The 25,556-nt window shown below is 46.2% G+C and overlaps 1 protein-coding gene across 2 annotated transcripts in view; it reads left to right on the top strand.

Annotated features, from left to right (window-relative positions):
* Positions 1-25,556, top strand: part of LOC147718709 (hypoxanthine-guanine phosphoribosyltransferase) — a 451,506-nt gene that overhangs the window by 226,114 nt on the left and 199,836 nt on the right. For both annotated transcript variants that reach the window (XM_086918683.1, XM_086918682.1), the window contains exon 4: positions 21,916-21,981. In XM_086918683.1, coding sequence (XP_086774809.1) covers positions 21,916-21,981 — 66 coding nt within the window. The remainder of the gene's footprint in view (positions 1-21,915; positions 21,982-25,556) is intronic.

Raw genomic sequence — 25,556 nt, 5'->3', positions numbered from 1 at the left:
GTCGACATGGCCACTTCACCGTGCAGCAGCAGTGGGGTCTCCTCGTCTTCCTCCTCTGGCTTCACCATGGACTCTGGGCTGGAAGTAAGACCTGCTCTGTGGAGCAGACCCTGGTACTGCGGCCGATAAAACCCGGGTTAGTGGCGTGCGGTGAACCGGTGTTGGTTGGAGCTGGGTACTCCAAACTCCAGGCGTTGTGGAGTCCAGAGGGAGTCCAACCTTCACAACTATTGTTTCCAGTAGACCCATGGCTGCCCCGTCTGTGTGTTTGCTTTCTGTCACCACTCCAATTACTATTGCATCTTAACGGGAAATTAAATTCTGCCCCTGACTGACCCTTATTTCCCAATTTCAACTTTCTGGTTGCGAGAGCCCTGGGCTACTGCATCCTACCCACTTGACCCACAGCAGGCGAGCGTGCACAGCATTCGGTGTTTCGCTGGCACATTAAGTGCCATGAGAGAAAGTGGGCCGCTCTACAGATAGAGCGGGGGTGATAGCACAGAAACCTGCGTAATTAAAATGAAATCACTGGTCATCCTGCAACACCAGTTCTCCTGCGTTTGTTTTCTAGTGGCAGACACTACCTTCTGTACTGATGACAGTAGAACCTAATCCCAATTGCCATGCCCATTGTCATTTAATTGTCCCAGAATGCACCCATTGCTAATGAGAATTAACTCGCTAAATGCGATGCCACCAACAGTGATCCACCCTCGAACCTTCATGCCTAGGTGAACTAACAAAATGCACGGCGTAACAATCTACGTGCCCTGAAGCTAGGCAACATCACGGTAAACGTCTTGTGTGGACCGTGATCGTGCAGGGATTCTATGTCTGGACCGGAGGCTCCGATTATGCTATATCTTGCTTCGCTTTATTCCTTACATAAAAACACAGCAGCCAAAAACATGTTAACTTGATCTTTTCCCAAAACAATCAGGAAAAAACGATCATTTATGCCAAAGAAACAAACACAAGTTCATAATCAAACTTCAACTCCAATCAGGCCATAGACTGTTGCCACATCCTTAGTCCTTTGACAGTGTTAATGCCATGCAGATAGTGTTACGATGACACTCTTACTAATCTGCTTTCACCCTTCCTGTTCCTGTCCCTCCCGCGCGGCGCTACATTTGCATACTTGTGACGTAGGTACCCTTCCCTCTTGTATTGTCCCTTTCATGTTTCCGTCCTGCCGCGCGACCCCATTAGCATACTTTACGTGAGATGGCGTGTAGGCTTATCTGACAGTTAATCCAGTTAAAGTGACAGTTGCAGCTGTCAATGAGTTTGAGCTAGTTACCGGAGCGCTGCCCGGTGTGTCGTATTTACAATCAATAAAGTAACCGCTTCAAGCATTCACTGTGTGTTACTTTACAAATTTGGCGACGAGGACGGCACGCCGGAGAACCCACCACGTGAGAAAATTTTTAAAAAAGAAGTCATCTTTAAACGTGCATGAGTTGAAGAAAATAAGCAGCCTCCGTGATTACCGGCACATTTTGAAATTTGAGTGAAGTGAAATAATTCCCTTGGACTTAATGCGAAGTGATTTTACCAGTGGTTTCTGAATGAAATATGGGCGTTTTGTGAATTTTAAAAGTACTGAAGAAAAGTAAGACCCAAGTTAAGAAAACTGGAATCTGCGCAAGTTCATGAGGTGAGCAGTTTAAGAAGAATAAGGTGATTTGAGCGGAGCAGGGAACGATTTTAATCGCTGTCACCGCAATTTTGAAGTTGAAATGTGAACCTTGGAGGTGATCCATAAGAAGTGTGACCAGTGTATAAAAAGTGGACTGGGGTTTATCGTGTGAAAGGATAAGGAGACGTAAGGAACCCTAGTTGCTTAATGCTGGAATCTGCGCAAGACTTATATGAAGAGCCAAGGTGACTGATTTGAGGTGAAGTGAGCGTAACAGTGGACATATTGTCACTGCAACCGCAACTTGAATTTGAAGTACATCAGCGCGCTAACAGCGTTGGAAGTGAAATCCTCCTCAGATCTCCTGAGTGCAACCAATAATAATATCTTAACGCAAGGCGTGTGAAGTGTAATTCTCCTCAGACCCACAGCGAAAAGCCAGGAGTGAACGTGATCTCATTGCCGTACAAGTGAATACTAATTCGACTTTGGGCGTTCTTGTAAAATAAATAATTAAAGAACAGTGAGACCCGAAGGAGGTGGACACACAGTCTGCGAATGTTCTTGAGGTGAGCCCTGGTGACCGGGTGGTGATGTGAGTGGAAGCAGAGAACAAAGCTGAAAATCTCTAAAACCGCGTTTGAAATTGATTTAAGCTGCATGCAAAGCGAGTTAAGTGTAATTCTCTTCGGATCCACAGCGCAAAACAAAGAGAAAACGTGGTATCTTTCTGCCGCTTTTTGGGAAAAACTAAAGGAAGAAATAAAAGACTAATTTAAAAGTGAACATCAAGCGGAGGAACAAGCGTGCCAATGATGAAAAATATTTGAATACATTTTGAAGTGAAGTAGAACATAAAGAAAGAGCAACTAAAGTATATAGCCATGAGAAGAAACGAGAAATGATAAGGACCGCGTTGTGAATTTGAGGTAAATGTTGCGCGCAAACAACGTGTGAAGTAAAATTCTCCTCACATCTCTAGTGTGCAACCAAAGACAACATCATAACACATAGTAAGTGAGATTTTACGGATCGTCTATGTGTGAATTTATGTAATCTTAATAATTGAACAGCAAGCGGCGGAAACCCACGTACATGTTAACAGCCAGAAAGTAAAAAGCCTGACCCTCCTCAGCGCTAAGCGTAGAAATTGAAATACATCAGTGTACAAAGCATAATTATCTTACCTTTAAGCAGAGGATTCAGAAACGTGAGGTAAATAAAGCTAGAAGTTTCTGCGACGCTCAACGTGTGTTGCACTTCCCTCAGCTCTTTGGCGCCAAGGGGAGAGTGATGCTCTCCACGTTATAGCGCCACCTTATTGTTGAGTGCCGCAATTGCATCTTTAAAATAGAATTCCTTAATTTAAAAAAACAAGGATAATTTAAATTGAGGGGAACAGCGGAAAGAGTACTAAGATTGTATCCTTAAGTTTAACATCTGCAAACAATAGGAAATAACTAGACTGATAATGGAAAAAAACATGATGAATAATTTACCGCCACTTGAGCCATTTATGAAAGGAGATGGTACATATTCTGCAGAATGGGAGGAGTGGAAGGAATATTTTAGCAATTACATATCCATTTTTGATGAGGAGGAAGAACCTTTAAAACCAGAGAAGAAGGTAGGAATATTGTTACACAGTTTAGGAGCCGGAGGTCGGAAAGTGTACAATAATTTAAAAAACAAATTCAATAAGGAAACAGACAGGAATATATTCGAAAATGTCTTACACATTTTAGATGAACATTTTAAACAAGTTAAGAAAGGATATGCACAAGAGAACATGATATACAAAGAAGATGGTGATATCAAATTGGAAGTGAACAAATATGAAAATAAACATGAGTATACCATCAGTATGGGTGGAGTAGATATTGACATTAAAGTTGACTCTGGGTCACAATATACAGTGGTAAGCAAAGGCATATGGAAGAATAAATTGGCTGTAACTCTAGGGAAAAATTGGGAAGAAGCAGACACGACCCTGGAAACATACACTGGTGAGAGCATTATCTTGATTGGATGTAGAGAGATGAAATTGAGTTACAAGAAAAGAAGTACATGGAGTAAAGTATATATTTCAGAAGATGAGTTCTCCGTACTAGGATGGAGCGAACAGATGAAATTGGGATTGGCACAAAAACCCTCAAATACAAACTCCACGGGTAGGCTGTCAATTGACAACAGTAGACAATTTACAAAAATGGAGATGTTAAAGAAAAGAACTCTACCATCTATGGCATGTGTTGAATGGACAAGGGCTGTTGAGTGGAATGAGTGGATCAGTGAGGCAGAAGTTGACAAATTCAAAAGGAATCTAAAAACGTCCATCGGAAAAGATGTTGAAGAAAATATAAGTAAAAGTTTCAATGGTAAGACAAGTGAGGAGGATGGTGTGGAAATTGACGAGCTGGTTTGTAAGGGAACATGTGTGGAAACACTAACCACGAGGGCAGACAAGGCCTTTTGTAAGTATACTCGCCTCAAGGATGAGAAGGCGGGGCGCTCTACTGCACTGGCTGAGCCCAAACCAATGACGAGGGAGGAGTGCGTTGATGACATTGACTTAGTAGGAGTAGATAGCCAGAGTCAGATTGAATTAAAGTGTAATAAGTACGGAGAGTACTGGGACTGGTTATATAGCGAGGTGTTGGATAAGGAAAGAGAGAAGACGCAGAATAGCCCACCATGTTCGCATTCCAAAGTTTCTTTAGGAAGGAACAGGCTACTTACAGAAGGCAGGAGAAAATATGTGTTCGGGGACACAGAAGACTCAACCACATTCTCTAGTAGAATTCACGTGGAGGAATCTGAAGTAAGACCAGTCCTTGTTGTGGCAAGTAAAGTTGAATCTACAAAAAATTCTGGTACAGAGTACAACGTGAGAATGGATGTTAGACCCAATGCTGATCAGGATGGTGAGAAGGAAACTGGTCGTATCAGTAGGGGAAGACACAGTGCAACATGGTTCAGGAAATTTCCCAAGAAAAAGGATCCTAAGGCTGTTGCCACTCTCCTAGGAAAAGAAGGAGAACATGTAAATGTGGGCTAAAGAACTATAGAGAAACGTATTGCAGAGGCTAGTGGCACACTTTGGAATTAGAGGAAGAGTGACAAGGCATCCAAATCCATGCAATGCTCACATGAGGAAGCATACTTAGGGAGTGACTATTTACATTTTGGAAGTTCATTTCAGCACAAGTTGGTGTTTTCGTTGACTCAACCACAAACGTTATGTAGTTCATTCATCCACGTTGGGTAATGTCTAAACTTGGTTGGCACACATGATCAAATCAACTGCTTAGCGGCGACAACTTCTTGTGAATTGGTTATGGGTGAGAACCACATGTTTTGTGTTTGGATTAAACGCAGATTATGACTACGTGGGATAATCATTCATCCGTGACGACTTGGCCGCATTATGAACAGACTTTTGCAGTGCTAGAACTTTGTTCACAACTTATATATGTGTTTCTAATTTCTCTTCTTTCTCTTCCTTCGGAAGGAGATGTGTTACGATGACACTCTTACTAATCTGCTTTCACCCTTCCTGTTCCTGTCCCTCCCGTGCGGCGCTACATTTGCATACTTGTGACGTAGGTACCCTTCCCTCTTGTATTGTCCCTTTCATGTTTCCGTCCTGCCGCGCGACCCCATTAGCATACTTTACGTGAGATGGCGTGTAGGCTTATCTGACAGTTAATCCAGTTAAAGTGACAGTTGCAGCTGTCAATGAGTTTGAGCTAGTTACCGGAGCGCTGCCCGGTGTGTCGTATTTACAATCAATAAAGTAACCTCTTCAAGCATTCACTGTGTGTTACTTTACAGATAGTTCCTCCATCTTGTCTGACCCTCCTCTTTCTTCGATGCATCGCAGCCAGTTAAGTGCCTCTCTCTGTTTCTCTTGTGTTTGTACTGTTACTGAAATTGTTATTGACTATTTTTTCAGAGTCGGAGTGTTACTCTGTGATTTGGGGGTACTGTTGTGTCCTTATTGGTATATTTTGCCCTTTGGTTCTTTCAACAGATCCCCCTTGGCTGCAGGAGCGTCCGTGCTACTTTGCGACCGTTCTTCCCCACTTTCTACCGCGGCGGTTAGCCGCTAGGGGGAGCTTGCGCATCTCGCGGCGCAGTCTCCTCAGTTGAGGAGCCACGCTGCGAGACGCGGTCAGACCGTGAGCCTTGCCCCCCCCGTTTGTCGCCACACCTTGACGCCCTACAGGGTCGTATTGCCCAAAGTCTTGACAAGCTACGCCACGCTGGGGGTCTGTATTGCGGCGATGCGTGTAGGGCACTTTAGCTGTTGACAGTCCTGACGGCCGTTATTTGAAGTACGTGCTGGGTGGCGGGACGAGACCCGGTCTACATTAGAGGGACTGAGCGCACAGGAGGGTTGGTGCCACCTCAGCAAGCGCTTCTCTGAACGCCTAAAAAGTCTGCAGACCTCCGGCCTGCCCATATTTGTTGTCACTGACAGACTGCCTAAAATTGTAGTTTCCCTACTGGTGTTTTAGGGTCCTGGATTTCCCTTATTGTGTATATCATGGATCAAGGGGAGTATTATGAAGAGAAGGTGCAGCAGTACCTACGTTTGGATGATTCATTCTTTGATGCAGTGTACAACTCCATTTACAGGTGTGTAAATGAGGTAGTTGGTCCTATGGAGGAGCGTCTTTCCATTTGTATTATTGCAGAGTGCGCCAAAATTGCGCCAGGGAAATGTAGGAGGCACACCCTTTAAGGTTGCCCTGTCTCCCGGGGAGAAACCTCCTGCCCCGAAGAAACCCTGCATGAAGGGGGGACCAGAAGGGGCGCAGGAGGTGGACAAAGACTCATTTGAGCGGCTGAAGAGCGCTTTTTTGGTGAAAGCATTCACACCTGTACCTGCTCTCCTCTTGGCCTCGGACCCTGTGGCGCCCCCTTTTATGCCCTCGCTATCCCCTGATGGGGGTACACCGGAAGACACTGATGATGAAGATGGGTCTGTACGGTCTTGGCGCCCGTCCACCTCTTCGACCGAGTTGCTGCAGGACAGCAGGGGCATGCTAGATCCGGATGAGATCATTCATCCGCAGTCAGCAGCCTGGGCACCTGGGGACAAGATAGCCAAGTTTGCGGCTGGCCGCCTCCGTAAACCCCTGGAGAAGGAGGCCCGGGGATGTTTGAGAGCCGAGTGCCCTCACCCCACGCTCAATAGGAAAGTAGGACTGACCCCGGAGCTGGATTCCAAGATGGCCACTTTCTTGGCCAAGTACATGAATAACCCTCGTAAGGGTATTGATCGTTCCTGGCGCTCCTGTCAGGATAAACTCCTTGGCACAATAGGGCCCCTGACGAAGATCCTAGATATGGCGGAGGAGGCCAAGGTGACGGGCTCCGCCATATCCCCCGATGTTCTCTCAAACTGGGCACAACCGGCTCTCATATTTTTAGGGAATGCTAATTGTGCTTTATCAACAGAACATCAACGCTGCCTTTTAATTAAGCTCGACCCGAAATTGGGCGACTTCAGAGGCAGGAGCAGTGGCACAAGGGGGCCTCTTTGGCGACCCCTTCGTCAAGGAGTTTGGGAAGTTCGTGGCAACCTTCACCTCGCTAGATAATGCCCAGTCTAGTATAAAAAGGGTCTTCCAGTCACATTTCTCCCAAGGAGCCGGTCGCGGTAAAGGCCGCGCGACCAGCCGTGGTGGTCAACAGAATCCTGGCAAGGGACAAGGCTCCGGGCGGTGGCAATATCATACCACCGCAAACTACAGCAACTTTTATCCTACCCGAGGGCAGCGCTTCCGAGGACGTGGCGGCTTCTGGAGCAATGCAGGCGGCGATGGACCCACCGGTAAGTGTTATACCTACAGACCAGGTGTGTTTCGGGGGCCGTCTGGGGTGTTTCCGGGAGGCATGAGCTCAGATCACGTCAGACGTGTGTGTTTTGAGAACGGTACGGGTTTCCACATAGAGTTCTCAGATTCTCCCTGGCAAACCAGTTACCCACGCCCCATCGCCTTTTCAGATGCGGATGCACAGCTGGTCGATGACTAGGTGGCCGCGTTATTGCGAAAGGCGGCAATTTGTCGGACGGGTTTGCATCCCAACGGTTTCCTCAGCAACATTTTTCTGGTGGACAAAGCCGATGGGGGAAAGCGACCGGTGATAAATCTCAAAGAATTCAATGGGTGCCTCGTGTACCAACACTTCAAGATGGGAGGGGATCCATCTTCTCCGGGACATTCTACTCCCGGCGATTGGATGGTCCGCCTAGATTTGAAGGATGCCTATTTGGTAATTCCCATCCATCCTCCACATCGGCGGTTCCTCCAGTTTTGCTGGCGAGGCCAGGTGTAGGAGTTTACTTCCCTTCCGTTCGGACTTTCCTCGGCACCTTGGTGCTTCACCAAGGTGCTTCACCCGGCTGTGGAACTCCTCAGGAGCCAGGGTATTCGGATGATAGTCTACCTGGACAAAATTCTGCTGATAAAGCAATGTCCCACAACTCTAAAGCAACAGAGTCCCTGCAGGACTGTCTCCCTCCTGCAGGGACTCGGTTTTGTCATCAACGAGGACAAGTCGGTTTTCTCCCAAACTCAGAGTATAGTGTTCCTCGGGTTTGTGTTGGATTCTGTCCAATCCTCTTTGAGTCTCCCGGTCCGGAAGATGGCCAAGATACAACATGTACTGAGACAGACCATCACAAGGGCACACATGTCACTCCGGCAGATTGCCCGGGTGGTGGGCCTTCTCGCCTCGTCTATCCAGGCAATCTTTCCCGGACCCCTACATTACCGGGCGTTGCAACGTTTAAAAGCGCACCACCTCAGGAGGGATTTATGGTACGACCAGTCGGTGCCCCTCTCCTTGGAAGTAAAAGAGGAGATGTCCTGGTGGCTCACGCATTTGGAGATGTGGAACGGCCGGGCAATCTTTGGCTCGGTTCCGGACCTGGTCATCGAGTCAGACGCCAGCAGGACCGGATAGGGGGCCCGTTGTGGGGATTTCTCCACCGGAGGCGTCGGGTCGTTAATAGAGCAGCAGTTACACATCAACTGCTTGGAGCTTCTGGCAGGATTGTTCACAGTACGATGCTGGACCAGAGACAGGGACACCTCTTGTGTCCTTTTGAAGATGGACAATGTCTCGGCAGTTCGCTATGTGAATCATCTGGGAGGCCCTCGGTACCAGGCCCTGGCGAACTTGGGGAAAGAATTTTGGGACTACTGTCTGAGTCATCAGGTGTCCGTTTCGGCGGAATACCTGCCGGGCCGAGCCAAACAGGTGGCGGATTGGCATTCCAGACATCTGAGGGATTCCAATCTGTGGAAGTTGGACACTCAAACCTTCCAGTGGTTACAAGGCCTTTGGGGCCTGTTCTCGGTGGATCTGTTTGCCTCTCGGTTGGACCACCAACTCCCGCATTTTTTCAGTTTGAGTCCGGACCCTCTAACGGAAGCGACGGATGCTTTCCTGCAGAGCTGGAGTCCGGAGAAGGGTTACGCGTCCACCCCCCATTCTCCATGGTGATGCGGACGGCAGCCCAGATCCAGCGACAGAGGGCAGAAGTGGTTGTGGTGACCCCATTTTGGCGGCCCCAAATATGGTTTCCAGTTCTTCTGGTACTTTCCTGGGATTTTCCAATCCTACTCCCCCCGCTTCCACACCTCCTCCTGAATCCGAACGGGAATGTCACCAGCTCGTCATAGAGGGGACATTCCGCCTCATGGCATGGCGGCTTTCAGGAGCCGCTGCTCACTCCCAGGCCTTTAGGGATCAGCTAAGATGCTCCTCTCTAAAGCCTGGGCAGACAGTACCTCGAAACGCTACAGGTCAGCTTGGTCTAAGTGAATGCGTTGGTGTCTTCGACAACACTTTGATCCCATGGTCGCAGGCGTCGTCCCAGATTTGAATTTTGTAGCAGAATTGGTGAATGAGGGCCTGGCGTACCGGTCTATCAACGCGATACGATCTGCTTTTTCGGCGGGCCACTGCCCCATTGCCGGCACTCCAATTGGGGAGCACGTTTTTGTTTGTAGGCTTCCCAGGGGTATTCGTCTTTCGTTACCTCCAGAGCTGCGATATTCAGTGTTATGGGACATCAATCTAGTGTTGAATCTTTTTTGTCTTGGCAACCCAATAAATACCTTCCACTGAAGGAATTTCGGCCAGACTAGCAATGTTACTTTGCCTTGTCTACTGCCGCAGAGTGTCGAATGTACGGGCACTAGACTTTTCTGCCAGGGTTTTTCCCCTGAAGGGGTTACCTTTACCATAGGTCGTCGTACTAGGTCATCGTCACGGACGATCTCTTACCCAGCTTTTGCTGACATGCCAAAACTGTGTGTGGTGAATTGCTTAAAAGCATATGAGGATATGACTCTTGACCTTCCGGGCGAACAGCAACTGTTAATTGCTTTAAGGAAACCCCACAAAGCGGTGTCCTCCCCCACCATAGCCAGGTGGGTGCGGTGGACCTTGCAAGAGGCAGGGATTGATACGAAGCTGTTCAGAGCTCATTCAGCCAGGGGTGCAATGGCTTCTAAAGCTTTTTCCCTGGGGGCCCGTCTTGAGGATCTCATGCGGGCGGCGAATTGGTCATCGGATTCCACTTTTAAACGGTTCTACTTTAAACTGGTAGTATATGTGGCCCAATTAGCGCTGAATAAGCTTTGAACTAGCATAATCGGAGCAACCGGTCCTGACATAGAATCGAAATTTGCCTAGCATATGTAACGCTAAGTTTCAATTCTATTACAGACACGGAGGCGAGGATTATCCCTCCCGTTGCACGTCAGTGCGAACCCTCCCGTAATGGTGTAAGTAATTTAAGAATTTCTTTTTATACAGCGTTTCTGGACAGATTGTGCACTGTAAATGCAGGTTTTGTCAGGTCAAGTGATGGTTTCTGTTTAGACTCCTCACTTTATCATGTGGTATCACCCGTCTCTTTGTGTTACAGGGAATGACTGCTCGAACAGGATCAGTGATTTTGGCGTGACTCGCGCGAAGAAAGAGGAGGGTCAGACAAGATGTAGGGACTATCTGCGTTGCATGAACTCTGTTAAAGGGCTAAGGATGTGGCAACCCTCTATGGCCTGATGGGAGTTGAAGTTTGATTTTGGACTTGTGTTTGTTTCTTTGGTACAAATGATCGTTTTTTCTTGATTGTTTTGGGAAAATATCAAGTTAACATGTTTTTGGCTGCTGTGTTTTTATGTAATGAATAAAGTGAAGCAAGATATAGCATAATCCTCGCCTCCGTGTCCTTAATAGAATTGAAATTTACTGTTACATATGCTAGGCAAATTTCGATTCTGTGCCAGAGCTTTTGGGTGTTTAGTAAACCGGACTCGTGTTGGAAGGATTTCATCTTTTGGACAAAAACGGTCCAAAAGTTACTAAAAAAGGCAGAAGCACGTGTTGCTGCACAGTGCCCTTTGCATAGCTTCACGGGTTACCTTTCTGTTGCTTATTACTATATTTGAGAGCTAAACCAACACTAATGACGCGTTTGAGCTTTTGCCATTGTAAATGACATTACCTTTTATGTATGTGTTGATGTTAAAAACATAAATAAAAGGCATTGGTATTTACAATGCCAATAGCTTAAACTCTCGAAATGCGAGACCTATTGCATTGCAAATGCTTGGTTAATTAGTCAAAGGTTATTACGTAATATGATATGACATCCTATCGGTCGTGTACTTGATGCACTTTATATTTACAAGGATTTTAACAATTTCTAATTTGCTGCTTTTGTAATTGTGTTTATTAGCGGTTTTGAAATATAACTATTGGTATGGTTTTACTTTGTAATGTTTTTATGCTATTGTTTATGTAATTGTATTTCAATCTATCTATAAATTTGGATTTTGGAAACCATTTTTAATCTTTTGACTAATCTTTTAATACCCATTGCTAGAATTGCTTTGTAATTTTAAGAAATACTCGTTATTATTAAAATCATCTAAAACAAGTTAACCATAAAGGGGAGAATTACTGCTGCTGTTTAAGCAGTGTAAGGGAGAACTAACGTCTGAACTTTTCTGAATTATATTTCACTGGATGAACAGTTTAATACGAAGACATGTATGTTAGTATGATTTGTATGCATGACTAGAGATCCTTGGAAGAAAGCGGTAATCATTCTCCCTACCACCACACAAGTTATTTACAATATATTTTTGTAAGAAATTATTAGTGGTGTTTAACCCCTTCCATGCTGGGCCATTTCCGCCGCTGTGCGGTACACAAACGAACAGGGCGGGGCCGTGACGAACCCCAGCCGTCATCAGCACACGAGCACCGTGGAGCGTGACTGCTGGGGTTCGTCATCAGCATGGAAGGGGTTAACATAACATGTGTTTGTAAAGCGCACGTTCACCACTACGGGTATCTTGGCGCTGAATAACAGATGTTTGTTGTTACCCAACTCAATGGAACTCATTTTATCGACATCAGATGGATGAAAGGCTGAGCAGACCCCTGGGGATTTGAGACTGTGACCATGAGGTCGAACACAGGCCCCTGCAGTAGACACAGTGATCCACTGAGCCACCAGACCCGGCTGTGTCCAGTTTCACACTACATAATTCATTCTATTTGTGAAAGAGCAAAAGCCCTGTATTATAAGGAATCAATCACTCTGTGCATATTTAAAAATGATATTGCAAGAGGCTTGGGAGTTCAGTGCTCTTTCAAATGAATAGCTGCATTTGACCTTATTCCTATGGATGATCATAAACTCCCAGGGACTTGAGATAGCTTTACTGTTCACTTTATTGGTGATTTTATCCTATTCATTGGACTGAAATCATTTACCTATCCATTACCACAAGTATTGCTGCAAGAGGCTTTGGCTTCTTAATAGAAAAGAAATTTAATTCAGATACTGGTTCGGTTAACAATCTCAGTAAGTTCCTATTTGGTGTGATTCAAAACTCCTCCTTATGGATGGTGCGAGAATCCTAATTTTCCAATCTGCATATCTTCATATGGATCTGCTTCATTCTGGTGAGTGGAGTCCTGCTAGACACATGGACGTCAGCAGGATTCTTTATGGCACAGTCCTTCCATGGGACATTGTGCTTTTTCTCTGAACCTCAATGGATCCAAGCATGCCCAGCTTTATTGAACGTATAAACACAGGGAAAAACTCTTTATTACAAAGAAGCAGATAAAATATTTCTGAGAGAACTTAGTTTTTAACTACTTTGAATGTTTGAGCTTTGACTGCTGAAATGTGTGCAGAACATTCGAAATGGCGTTTGACTGGCCAATCATAATTGATATTGCCGCCTTGGTTTACTGGGCCATTGTTTTAGCCTAGAAAGGCGAGTAGTGCCACTGAGAGACCTGTGTATGTGTGCTAGACAGGCATTTGTGATAGTATGAATTTCAAGGGCAGAAATCACTTCAGTTGTGTACCATCGGCTGAATGCTGAAACGGTCTAATGTCTGCTTTGCACCTTCCCTCATCACTACAGTGTTTCAGTCCGTCTTGAAGTCTATCCCTCCATTCCCATTGTGTTGGCGAGTACTAGAAATGTTAAAATGTATGCAAATATTGTTGTCAAAGATGCACGTAAGTCCTTCATCCTGCTACCGTCTTGATGTATTTGTGTCAAGTTCCACTATTCATGTCCATTTCCACACTAGGAAGCAGACACTAGGCGCTTTACAGTACATTCCTTTTGGCCTTAAAAGTGGGATGATTATTATGCGATCGATAGTGCCAGCAGGTACATTTGCATTGGTGCCTGGAAGACTCAGGTGACCCTCAAACCTTCTCCCAAAGTGCAAGCAGCCAGTGCTATTTAAGAAGCACCTCTATTTAAAATTAAACATGGGGCAGTGAAAGCAGGACATAATAAACCTGGCTCCCTACCTCAGTTTAGCAGCTGCCCTCTCACGTCTGCTTCGCAAGCCCGAAGACCAGAGACAAAGCACAAATGGTAGACCTACCCAGCCTCCTACCTGTGCTCCTGACAAGGATCCGATACAAAGGGGGATGATGGACGGAGCGTTTGAGCAAATCAAACACTCACCCCCATTCAACTGATCTGAGTTTAATCCATCACCATCTTTAGATCACTCCGCCACCCCAGTTCAGACATGGCCATATGCAAATCAGTCTGCCCTGTGCCTCATTGGAACAGTCCAGCCCGAACTGCCAAGCCATGTCTTCCCTGGACCGGAAACAAGCATCCTGGGACCGGTTTCGGGTTCAAAACCCTCATCAGCCAGGCTATCTTGAATCCAGTGGCAAAGTGAGCAAGGGACTCACATCTGAGCATGCCCTGCCGACATAGGGCGAACAAAGCGATACAAAAGGGGATGATGGACGGAGCGTTTGAGCAAATCAAACCCTCACCCCTGTCAACTGATCTGGGTTTAATCCATCACCATTCTTTAGCTCACTCAGTCACCCCAGATCAGACATGGCCATATGCAAATCAGTCTGACCCTGTGCTTCATGGGAATAGTCCAGCCCGAACTGCCAAGCCATGTCTTCACTGGACCGGAAACTAGCATTCTGGGACTGGTTTCGGGTTCATAACCGTCATCAGCCAGGCTATCTTGAATGTAGTGGCAAAGTGAGCAAGGTCAAGCTATCCTGGCTGATGAAGGCTGATAGCCAGAAACCGGTCCTAGGATGCTTGAGTCCGGTCCAGGAAAGACATGGCTTGGCAGTTCGGTCTGGACTGTTCCCATGAGGCACATGGTCAGGACTGATTTGCATATGGCCATGTCTGAACTGGGGTGGCTTGGTGAGCAAAATAACGATGGATTAAACCCAGATCTGTGACTGGGGGTGAATGTTTTGCCATTGTGCAACATTCCGTCCATCATCTTGTGTGTTTTTCTGACAACAAGGATAGCACTTCTCCTCTTGCTACCTAATCAAACTCTCAATTGCAGCTCTTGGCTGCTCTTCTGTACATTAGAAATTCTAGTACAAGTTGTTACAAAAAGTGCATTCAGTTCTTTTCGAGGGCAATAATTAAGAACCCCGCTTTGGGCCGGTACGTTTAAGTGACAGTGTGTAACGCTCATGGCAGGGCCGGCGTTAGGCATGGGCAGTGTGTGCAGCTGCCCAGGGCCTCGTGCTCTGCTGCAAGACAGGGGGCCCCCACCGCTTCACTGTGAAAGGCCGCACTTTCACAGATTGCCCATCTGCTCCTGCTGGGCCCCCTCACCGCACAATCACAATGCAATACACATGCAAGGCTGGAGTCGACCTTGCTGATCACGGCGTGTTGGCATTCCAGGGGGTGCGGGAAAGGCAGAGCAGCTGGCCAGCATCACAGTGTCAGGGGCGGGGGAGCACCTGTGCTAAGTATCGGTCATTTCCTTTCTGCATTTTGTTGCCAGGTGACAGAAGGCCCCTTTGTTTCCAGGACCAGCCGGACACAGGTAAGGGAGGTGGGTGAGGGGAGGAGGGAGCAGCCAGATAAACTGGCTTTTGTTAACTTAATGTATGTAGAACTGCCAATGCTAGGGCAGTGTTTTACGAAATGATTCACTTCTTCAAAGACCCAGGGTTGGGGGCCCCCTTTCCCTGGGCACTATAGAAAGCTGCAAGGTCCAGGTGTGGGGGGCCCCTTTCCCTGGGCCTTGTAGCCAGTACTCCTTTATTTGTTCTCCAGTGAAATGAATCCAAAAAATAAAAACAGTTGCTGGAAAGGTCGTCTTTTTTCTGACATTTTTCACTTCCAACCTGCAGCATTGGGATGGAGAGAAATAAATGGTTCAAAATGTAAAAAATAACTAAAGCAAGACCGAGTGGGTCGAAAAAGGACCAGATTGATTTTATTCACACCCAAAACACATAAGTGCCACTTTACAGAGTTTGCCAGTGAAGCACTACTTTTGTTTTCTTGTCTTTCTCTGAACAGCATTGTTTTCCCCGGGTTTGGAAGTGCACCATTCCTGGATGTACTGCAATACCTGCTTGATGGGCGGATTGGAAAACAAAATGCATGCCGAGGCTCTGCATTCACTAATGTGGTCTTTTTGAACTATATTGCTTACGTTTTGTAAGGATATAAGCAATGGACATTGAAACTGGCCCCTTCCGGCCCTGTAGTCATGGCCTTAACTTTTCATGAAAATGCACTCCTTGATTTCTGAATAATAAGTGCAAAAGGGTTAAGGTAACCATGTTGTTCCTGCTTACATTTCACATGCTTTTAATTAATCTTACATTCTTTGAGTGTTTGCTTTTTCCAGGATGTTGTCACTTTTTTTTTTTAGGCAGCATATTGCTCTTGTCTAGTGCCTAATTTGAATTGGGTCGCCTCCAAGTGTTTACAGCGGGGTGCAATTGGATTTGTAGTTGAAGGCAGTGCGAGTTTCTCCCAGTGGGGCAGTATGGTGTTCAGTGAGGGAGAGGATGTGGCACTATGGTCAGAGCTGCCAAATCTGGAACTGGGGAACCAGGTTCAGCCTTCATGACCAGTCCACTCTCCTAAGAGAGCACATTTAGTTGACCTTAGAAGAATGGTGTCTGAGCACCAGTAGGTGGACCATAGCGGTGGCAAGTGTGGGTTAAACTTGAAGGCCTGTACATTACAACCCTTATTGAAGCTCAACTTGAGTCTTTTGGGCAGGCCTTCGAAGCAGCACACCCTAGTGACTGTCATTGAGGTCTATGGACCATTGAGCAGGAAGGCTCTAGGGTGGTTCGACCTATGAGATCGCACTGAGTGCTGACTTCGGGTGGGGGCGTCATGTTTGCGAGTATATTATGTTTCTAAAAGCACTTGTTGCCTCCTTCCTTGCCTCCAACAATTTTGGCCACAATAAAAATGTCATGAATACTCCGATGATTAATGTTCTTAGTTTTGTCAAGTGGAAGTTTTGACTTCTTTAACCCCTTCCATGCTGATGACGAACCCCAGCCGTCATGCACTACGGTGCTCGTGTGCTGATGACGGCTGGGGTTCGTCATGGCCCGCCCCTCTTCCTTTGTTTACCGCACAGCGGCGGAAACGGGCCAGCAGGGAAGGGGTTAAAACGTAGCGCAGAGGGTTAATGTGCCTGCTGCAAAGAATATGTACCATGCAGATAACTAAATCCACATAATTTAAATAGGCCAATGGGTTACTGCTTTTGTCAGAGAGATGCTATTGCTACTTGCAGTTTATAAGTCAAAATCCTTACATTGAACAATGAGCTATTAACTGTCATCTAAGAGCTGCATGCAAACTGCAAGGTATAAATTACAGCGTTATGGTTTTTTCCCAGTCTTTGATTATCCCAATGTTTCAAAAAAAGGATTAATTTGGACAGAAATCAATTCTAGTTATTAAATAGAACCCTGAACCATGGTATTACATTCTAAATTCAGAGTTTGTGTTTTTCCAGATCGATCACTAATACCCCATACTGCCTACTAGTATGATTGTAATGTGACTCCTAGTCCTTTGTCTTATGTAACATTACCTATTGTGATTTACACACGTAAGATTGATTGTCTCCATGTAATGTGTGATATAAAGTTCTCTGACACCCTACCCTGGTATCAGTGGTGCTGTAAATCAAATTAAATGCATCTGAGCGAGAATGTGGTTATGGAGACTTGAGTGGCACTGTTAAAGGGTGGTAGTGAGCGAATCCGTGCCAGAGCGAGTTATAGAGGGGCACTAACATTGTCGCACAGGGCTCCACCAGCGCTAAAGACGGCCACTTCTACTTCCTATAGTTCTACCACCAAATCAAAAACGTTGATTTTTAAAACCCTTTGAATCTGAAGTTTACCTTCAAGTCAATGTACGATTTAGCAGTGGTCTTGGGGTTTCAAGTCTTTTTTATTTATGTATAATCTTTGTGTTTGCAATGGCGTCTTGTAATTTTGTACTATGTGTTGTGTTTTTGCACTTAACATAATTCTGGCGTGTAAAGACCCCACACAAAAAAAGATTGTCCTACATCTCTTAGCATGTGTATGCGGGATACTGGTGAGAGGATTTATGTTAAAACAAATTACGAAGTACTAATGTCATCCTAAGGTAGCACAATCGTGTCATATGCAGACGACACCCAGCTCATCCTCTCCCTATCCAACGAGCCCAACACCGCCAGACGCAACTTTCGAGAAGGCATGGAAGCCGTCGCCAAATGGATGAAAAACAGCTGCCTACAACTAAACACCAACAAAACAGAAGTACTCACCATGGGCCCAAACCCAGATGCCTGGAGCGACACCTGGTGGCCCACCGCCCTCGGAAACCCGCCAACCCCCACAGACCACGCACGCAACCTGGGAATCATCCTGGACTCCGAGCTCAAAATGGACAGCCAGATCAACTCTGTCTCATCTTCCTGCTTCCACACCCTCTGCCTCCTTCGTAAGACCTTCAAATGGATCCCCCTCGAACACCGAAAGACAGTTACTCACGCCCTGGTCACCAGCAGACTCGACTACGGCAACGCACTCTACGCCGGAATAAACAAACCTCATCCGCAAACTACAGAACATCCAGAACGCCGCCGCAAGACTGGTCCTCAACCTGCCACAACACTGCCACATCTCCCAGCACCTGCGCACACTCCACTGGCTCCCCGTCAAGGCGAGAATCGCCTTTAAGATGCTCACCCACGCACACAAGGCCCTCCACGGCACCGGACCAGCATACATGAACAGCCGACTCAAATTCCACGCACCCCAAAAGACCCTACGATCAGCCCAGCTTTCCTACGCCGTGGTCCCCCGCACCAGAAAGACCAGATCGAGAGGCCGCTCCTTCTCCTTCCTCGCAGCCAAAGTATGGAACGCCCTTCCGCTCCACCTCAGACAGACATCGCTCCCCATCTTCGCAAGAAACCTCAAAACCTGGCTCTTCGACAGACCCCCTCGTTGATGGAATGGAACCTGCACACCCCCCATAGCACCCACCCCACCCCTAGCGCCTTGAGACCCTTACGGGTGAGTAGTCGTGCTTTAACAAACTCCTGATTGATTAATTGGCAATAATGGCACAGAAAGATAAGGGAGCCTTTTCGAATTTGCAATTATTTCCATGGTGTGAGAGATTTTCTCTTGTCATTTTATATTTTGAATGATCCCGCCCCTCATTACCTCAAGAGGATCTGCCCCCTTTATGAGGCAGAACTGGAAATTGAGTCTTGCACTCATCTGGAAACAATCTGTTAACGAGGAGTAAATAATATACATTTTTGTGAGAACTGCACCTAGCTTTTCCATCCAATGTGACAAATGTAATCCATTTACTACAGTTTTAAAATATATTTTCTTATTTTATATGTATATTTATCTTTTTGTCCATGATACTGATATCCACGTTAGGTCTCTTCGGGATGCCAAATAAGATAAATTGTGCTGAGATGTCAACTTCTGTGATGCCACTTCTTGTGATGTTACCAAGGGCGGCTCCTTCACTAGGGCGGAGGAGCATCGCCCTACTGCTTTCTCACAGTGAGAGAAGCAGAAACACAAAATTGTAAAACTCCCATTTTATGTTCCTGCTTGTCGCACTGCAAGAAAGCAGAAGTGTTTGGTTGGGGGTGGGCGGGTCTGTTTTAGGGCAGGGGAGGAGTCCCTTGCCCACTGCTAAGGGCGCTGACTGTTTGGTCGGCCCTCCGGGGCCGACCAAACCAGTCATGGGCACTGCACACTACATGGAGACAAAGGCCTCCCCATAGGCGCCTGGCTGGTCGGCGTACCGACCAATCACAATGCTGCCATTGCAGCCTTGTGATTGGCTTAGGGAAAGGAGGCTGCCTGCTTCCTGTTCCTGCCAGATGCAGGAAAGCAGATCAGGAGCTGAGATGACTCGTACCTGGGAAGGTAAGTTTATTTTTTTAATTACCCCCCCGCGCCGAACCCCCACGAGATCCCCCACCCGTGCAACATGCCGGCCACGACTGGATGTTACATGGAAATTAGAGGGGCCTCACATCTTCCCTTTCGCCCGGGACCCAGAAGTTCTAGGACCGGCCCTGGCTCATAGTGTCTGACAGACAGATGCCTCTTGGATGGCCTTTCGGAATGGATTCAGACTCCTGAGGAAACCCTGAAAACATGGACTGGTGGGCACTGTTCACTCCCACCGTTAAAGGCATGCCACATGACCGAACTCTTCAGTTTACTCGCTTCGGTTGGCAACACAATAGTTACCTTCGGTTTATCCGGGACTCTCTTCTGCGGATCAGTGTGACATTCTTAAACGATGCAGGTGTCTCACTCTGGAAAACGAGACATATACACCTCATAAATGCTCTCTTCTTAAAGTTGGAAGCACATCTGAAATGATAAAGTAGAAGGAAGCTTTGTGATTATAAAATAAATGTATATGTTATTTCAACCTCCTTAAAAGCAAGGCAGGGGCATAACGCAGGCTCCTGTAAGTCCTGTGGTGCAGGTGGGACTTCAAGCCTTCAGGGGGCCCTGGTTCAGCCCAAGGCCAATGGATATCTTTGCAATGTGCGGGACGCGGGTGGGGGGCCGTCGTGGTGGGGGTGGGGGAGGCTGGGGTCTTATCACATTCTGTAGGAAGGGGCGGCATCATTTTGTGTTAAACAACTGTAGCAAAGATGTTGCTCTCTGTCGATATTGGGTTGAGATTAATTTCCTCAAGCATAAACTCTTTTTTTGTATTGGTATTGCACTAAGTATTTCATACTAGCTTTTTCGTAGTGAATGGACTGTATTGATATTTGTCAAGCAGCACATGTATATGGACCTTAATGTGTGTATTAATACTGACCTTACCTCCCACATCGAGGCCACAGGCTTCTTACACCCGTCTCAATCTGGGTTTCGCACCCATTTTTCCACAGAAACGACCCTACTGGGGCTTACTGAGAACTTACGTTCCCGCCTCGACCAGGGTGAAACCTCAGCGCTAATTCTTTTAGACTTAAGCTCCGCATTTGATACGGTTTCACATCCTGTCCTTTTGAAAGCATTGAAGGCGGCCGGGGTGACCGGTCCTGCATTGGCCTGGCTTTCCTCTTTTTTGAGCGGCTGCTCATTCCAGTTCTTCTCTTCCAACTCTGCTTTCTCTGTTCGTTCGTCTGCGCATGGGGTGCCCCAGGGGTCCTCACTGAGCCCTATGATTTTTAACATCTACGTGAGACCCCTGGCAAGCATCGTGGAAGACTCTGGTCTTTCCCTTTACTCATACGTAGACGACACTCAAATCATCTTTTCCCTCTCCCCGGCTAAGGCTTGTGCCCCGTCTGCTCTTAAACTGGGGCTTAGCCGAGTGGCGGAATGGATGCAGACTAATCTCCTGAAAATGAATGGAGATAAGACGGAGGTAGTCATCCTAGGCAAACATAAACATCTCTGGGGCCCTCAACATTGGCCACCAGAAATGGGTCCACTACCCCTGCCTGTCACGCAGGTACGGAACCTTGGCTTTGTTCTGGATGATTCACTATCTATGCGGCACCAAGTAGTTAGAGTGGCAGCCACCTGTTTTTCCATCCTTGGGTGGCTTCGCAAAATCCTCTGGATGCTCGCGGACTCGACAAGGTGCACGGTAGTCCAGGCTTTAGTCATCTCATGCCTGCACTACGGTAATGTACTTTACCTTGGAGTCACTGCGGAGTCTCAGAGGAAACTCCAGCTTGTTCAGAACTCGGCCGCTCGTCCTCTCTGTAAAGTTCCTTGGAGATCCCCCATCTCCCCTTATCTCAAAGATCTACATTGGCTCTGCATCGAAAGCAGAATCAAATTTAAGGCCCTCTGCTTTATGCATAAGATCAAGCAAGGGGCTAGCCCCAGCCTACCTCCAGTCTCTCGTCCAATCTTACGCTCCTTCCCGCCTTCTCAGATCCTCATCTCAAGGGAATTTCATGATTCCACGTTTCAAACTGGCAAGAATGGGCGGACGCTCCTTCTCCTGCCTTGCCCCTAAACTGCGGAATTCTCTTCCAGCTCCACTGAAACTTGAGCCTTCCCTGACGAAATTTCGTAAAAAGCTTAAAACCTTGCTTTTTCCTCAGTGATGACCGCCTGACCCCACCACTACTGCCTTTAGCTGGCGCCGGGAGACCCCATGCGGGTAGCTGCGCGCATTATAAGTTTCAATACAATACAATACACAATACAATATCTGCCTGTAGTGTTGTTGGCAAGTTAAGCTATTCGTTTTCTCTACTGTGGGTAGTATAATTCCAGCACTTGATCAAATTGTATGCGTGGCCTTTTCGGGTCCTTTATTGGTTTTGTTGGCAATCTTATTGTTTGCATTATGCTTTTCTGTTTGAACTGCTTCACTAACTGCATTTTTTTTGCATTATAGAATGATCAATCAACTGGCGACATAAAAGTAATCGGTGGTGATGATCTATCCACGCTGACAGGAAAGGTATGTACTGGACATTATTTAGGAACTTAATGAGGATTGAAGCCCACAACAACTTTCCGCTTTTGGTATTTTATTATGTTGTAATAATACGTACTTATTGCTTATCTCAATGGTGTGCGAAAGGGGCGAAGTTCATTGTGTATAGATCAGTAACAGTTAAACAATAGATACCATTGACTCACATTAGAAGACCGTATTTGGTGTTCGATGGACTGAGACTACCATTCTGAAGCCACCCCAATTCCTTGTGCTACATTCTGTCTTCCACACTACATGCTGGCTTGCATCCATGTTTTTTTCACATTCCTACTTATTTGGGAAACGGAGCCCAAGTTGTGCATCTGTAACTGTGGAAAATCCGTTACCCCAGTATGCTTGCCGTGGCTGTTTTCTCAGATGTGTGTCTTGCAGGCGTGCCTTAGTCCTTCTTCCTCTTTGCAAAGAGGTTTGCAACATGTCACTAAATGTTTATGTAAATATATTTTTCATTCTGACTGATTAGCATCTGAATGGTAAGCCCATTTTTCAGTGTATGGTGTTTATTCACTGTGGACCCTTGTCTGAAGTTGCCTTCTGACGTCCGCCAGGGAGTGCCCAAATTTCCCCATTATGAGCATGGGACCCTCTAGGTACTAATTGCTCATTGTGCTTCATCAGGATTTAGGTTTACACCTTTTAGTTAGCATTTCAACACAAAAATATAGTCTGCATCAAAAGTCCTGCTATAACAATGGAAAGACTATCACTCCTCCCTCACCTGAAGGCCCATATAAACCATGATTACTATTTCAGACCGTGTGGAGGCTTATAAGTAGAGGAAACTCCAATAAAGAGAGCAAGAGGGTTGAGCTTCAATCTGAAATACAGTTTCATAGATATAGCTTAATATTTTAGTTCCATTCCGATACCCGGTAAAGGGGAGGGTGGGTGTTGGGGGAGAGTCCTTGGCCCAGATGACGACAACCAAGAGAGAAGGGGACTTACACAGTCCATCTGGAGGAAGGGGATACGGTGTGAGGGGGTGAAAGCGATTTGAAAGCTTTCACTTTACTCTTTAATGTAACACCTTCAGAAAGTTCTCAGCCACCCCCATTTGAACAAACCTTGAAGTTTCAACCTTCTACCGCTATTTGGGGATGCACTGGATAGAATATACTTGTATGTGCTTCTAAGTCGATGAACATCTCTGTTTCTGTAGTTTATGCCACTCTGCAATGCATTTTTATGTACATCAGGGAGTAACAAGACTGTGGCTTTGATATCTGTCCTTTTTTCATCACTTGATAGATATACTTTCCTTAGGAAACTCCTCTTGGAGGACGTCCGGACCGTGTCAAGGATATCATCATTAACTCCATGGCTGCTAAGGCAATTCCCCTCCTGTGCTGGGAATTGCTATTTTATATTGTTTTTTGACGAGCTGGGCTCGTCATCAGTGTATGAGGAGGCTACACCATGACGAGCCCAGCTCGTCATGAGTGTCGAAGGGGTTAATCTCTTGTTACTCTTGTGAGCTGGAGGTATGCCCTTTTCAAAAGGATGAGGTGCTGACCCTCAAATAAGGTGACTGTGAGAAGTTGGCCTGATATGTAGTGCTCACTATTCTAGTGATCAATATGTATCAGTCCAAACAACCCTTATTGATTGGTTATTTATTTATTTATTTTATTTTGAAAGTTTTATATAGCGCGAACAAGATCTTTGCAGATATCAGAGCGCTTTACAAGGGCACGGGGGTGATAGTCAAGTAATTCATAGCCTCTGTTGCCATGCTTCCATGGAAGGCCCCGTGCCCCACGCTTCACATGTAGACACTTAGGCGCTTATACACGCATCCACAGTTAGCATAGAATAGCTTCTGCCCTAGAGACTTTTCCGTCCAGATAGTATAGTTCCTAAACATCAGATATCAGATATGATAGAAGTACAAGTTGATCTGACATGCCAGACTTCTGTCTCTTTCCGTCAGTGTAAATGTCAAATCCCTGCACCCCGTCAATCACACGTCATGCAGCTGCGCGCGCATCCAAGCTTCCGATTTCTGCTGACATCGCAACAATTCTGTTGGCACCACCCCTTGGTGCCACCCACTTGCGTCACCTATCAGTGACGTTTCTAGCACACACCTCTAGTTCACGCCTCTTGATTACGTATTAGTATCACGTGTATACTGTTATCTTGTCTTCTCTCAGCTGTTACGCCTCTTGCATTATTCTTTATGATATGAATTAAGTATATAAGCTATGTATTGTTAATAAACGGAAGCGCTCTATCCCTTCTGACACCCCTGTGGTGGTCAGAACATGATATCCTGATCAAGACCATTCCTTTATGAGGAATAAAACCCTTAGAAACTCTAACACCACGGACTCTGTCTTCTTTCATTCCAATTGAGTTATTATTGATTAAGTACTTACCTGCATAGAAATTAAGAGAGTAAATTAATTACTTCTCTACGGAGTGCTTTGTCAGCACGCTTACGTGATTCCTTACGCCAAAATTCTATGGCGTCCTTCTGAGATTGTCTAGCTTTCTTTTTCCATAATGCTTCTTCTACCCTCATGATGCACTCGGCATCCCATGTTCCGGTGACAGGCCATCTGTGTCTTTCGTCTAGGTGTTTGGTGTAATCGGCCCATAAATCTAGATATAATATGGCATCTATGCCATGCTTCTGATACATAAAATTGCCGGGAGTGTCCCTAGGGGGAATAGGAATTTCTTCCTCCAGTATCCCTTTCCTAGTTCCTATCTGCTTTAATTTGTTGAAAAACGGCATTTTGCTTACTTATTACTGAATGTTCAATCCTTATTCCTTAATACTCTTGACAGCTAGGTTATACGAGAAACACAATAATACACGTTTAAACAGTCACATTCATACCACAACATTAATCACATAAGGACATTGAAGACATAGATGACTACCCCCCTATACTGGATGTACTGCTCAACAGTACAGATACACTGGTGTAACAGTGCAGAAATTCGGAATACTAGATATACTGCTAAACAGTACAGATACACTGCCTAAAACAGTGCAGACCGGACTTGCGTACCCAAACCCGTCTAGATACGACCCAGCAATGGTACTCACCGGGAAGCACGGAAACAGAAGGCCTCGGAAAACTCGACTGGACTCGACTCGGTACTTCGGAAAACTTCGGAAAACTTCGGAAAACTTCGGAAACCTGGTGGGCCTCTTGACACCTCGGACCTTGCTTCTTTCGGCTAGGCTCTGGTCGGGATCCTCCGCACTCCTCACCGCCTCGTCTGGGCACTGATCGCAGTCTTCGTCACCTCCGTGGGTCAGAGGGAGATGCAGGAAATCCTGCCAGTACGCGTATGTTCCATCTAACTGATGGCAGGGGACATAGCTTGCAACGGAACATAATCCGTGGGTCAGAGGGAGATGCAGGAAATCCTGCCAGTACGCGTATGTTCCATCTAACTGATGGCAGGGGACATAGCTTGCAACGCACCAACCGGCGCGTGAGGTGGGGGAGGGGTCCCTATTCGGGCGCCAAAATGACGTAAATAATTAATTTACTCTCTTAATTTCTATGCAGGTAAGT

Source organism: Lissotriton vulgaris, chromosome 4_1 (assembly GCF_964263255.1).
Source record: "Lissotriton vulgaris chromosome 4_1, aLisVul1.2, whole genome shotgun sequence".
In the NCBI taxonomy this organism is placed as follows: Eukaryota; Metazoa; Chordata; class Amphibia; order Caudata; family Salamandridae; genus Lissotriton; species Lissotriton vulgaris.
The sequence above is the reverse complement of the archived record's forward strand: the minus strand, read 5'-3'. Positions and strand labels throughout refer to the sequence as shown.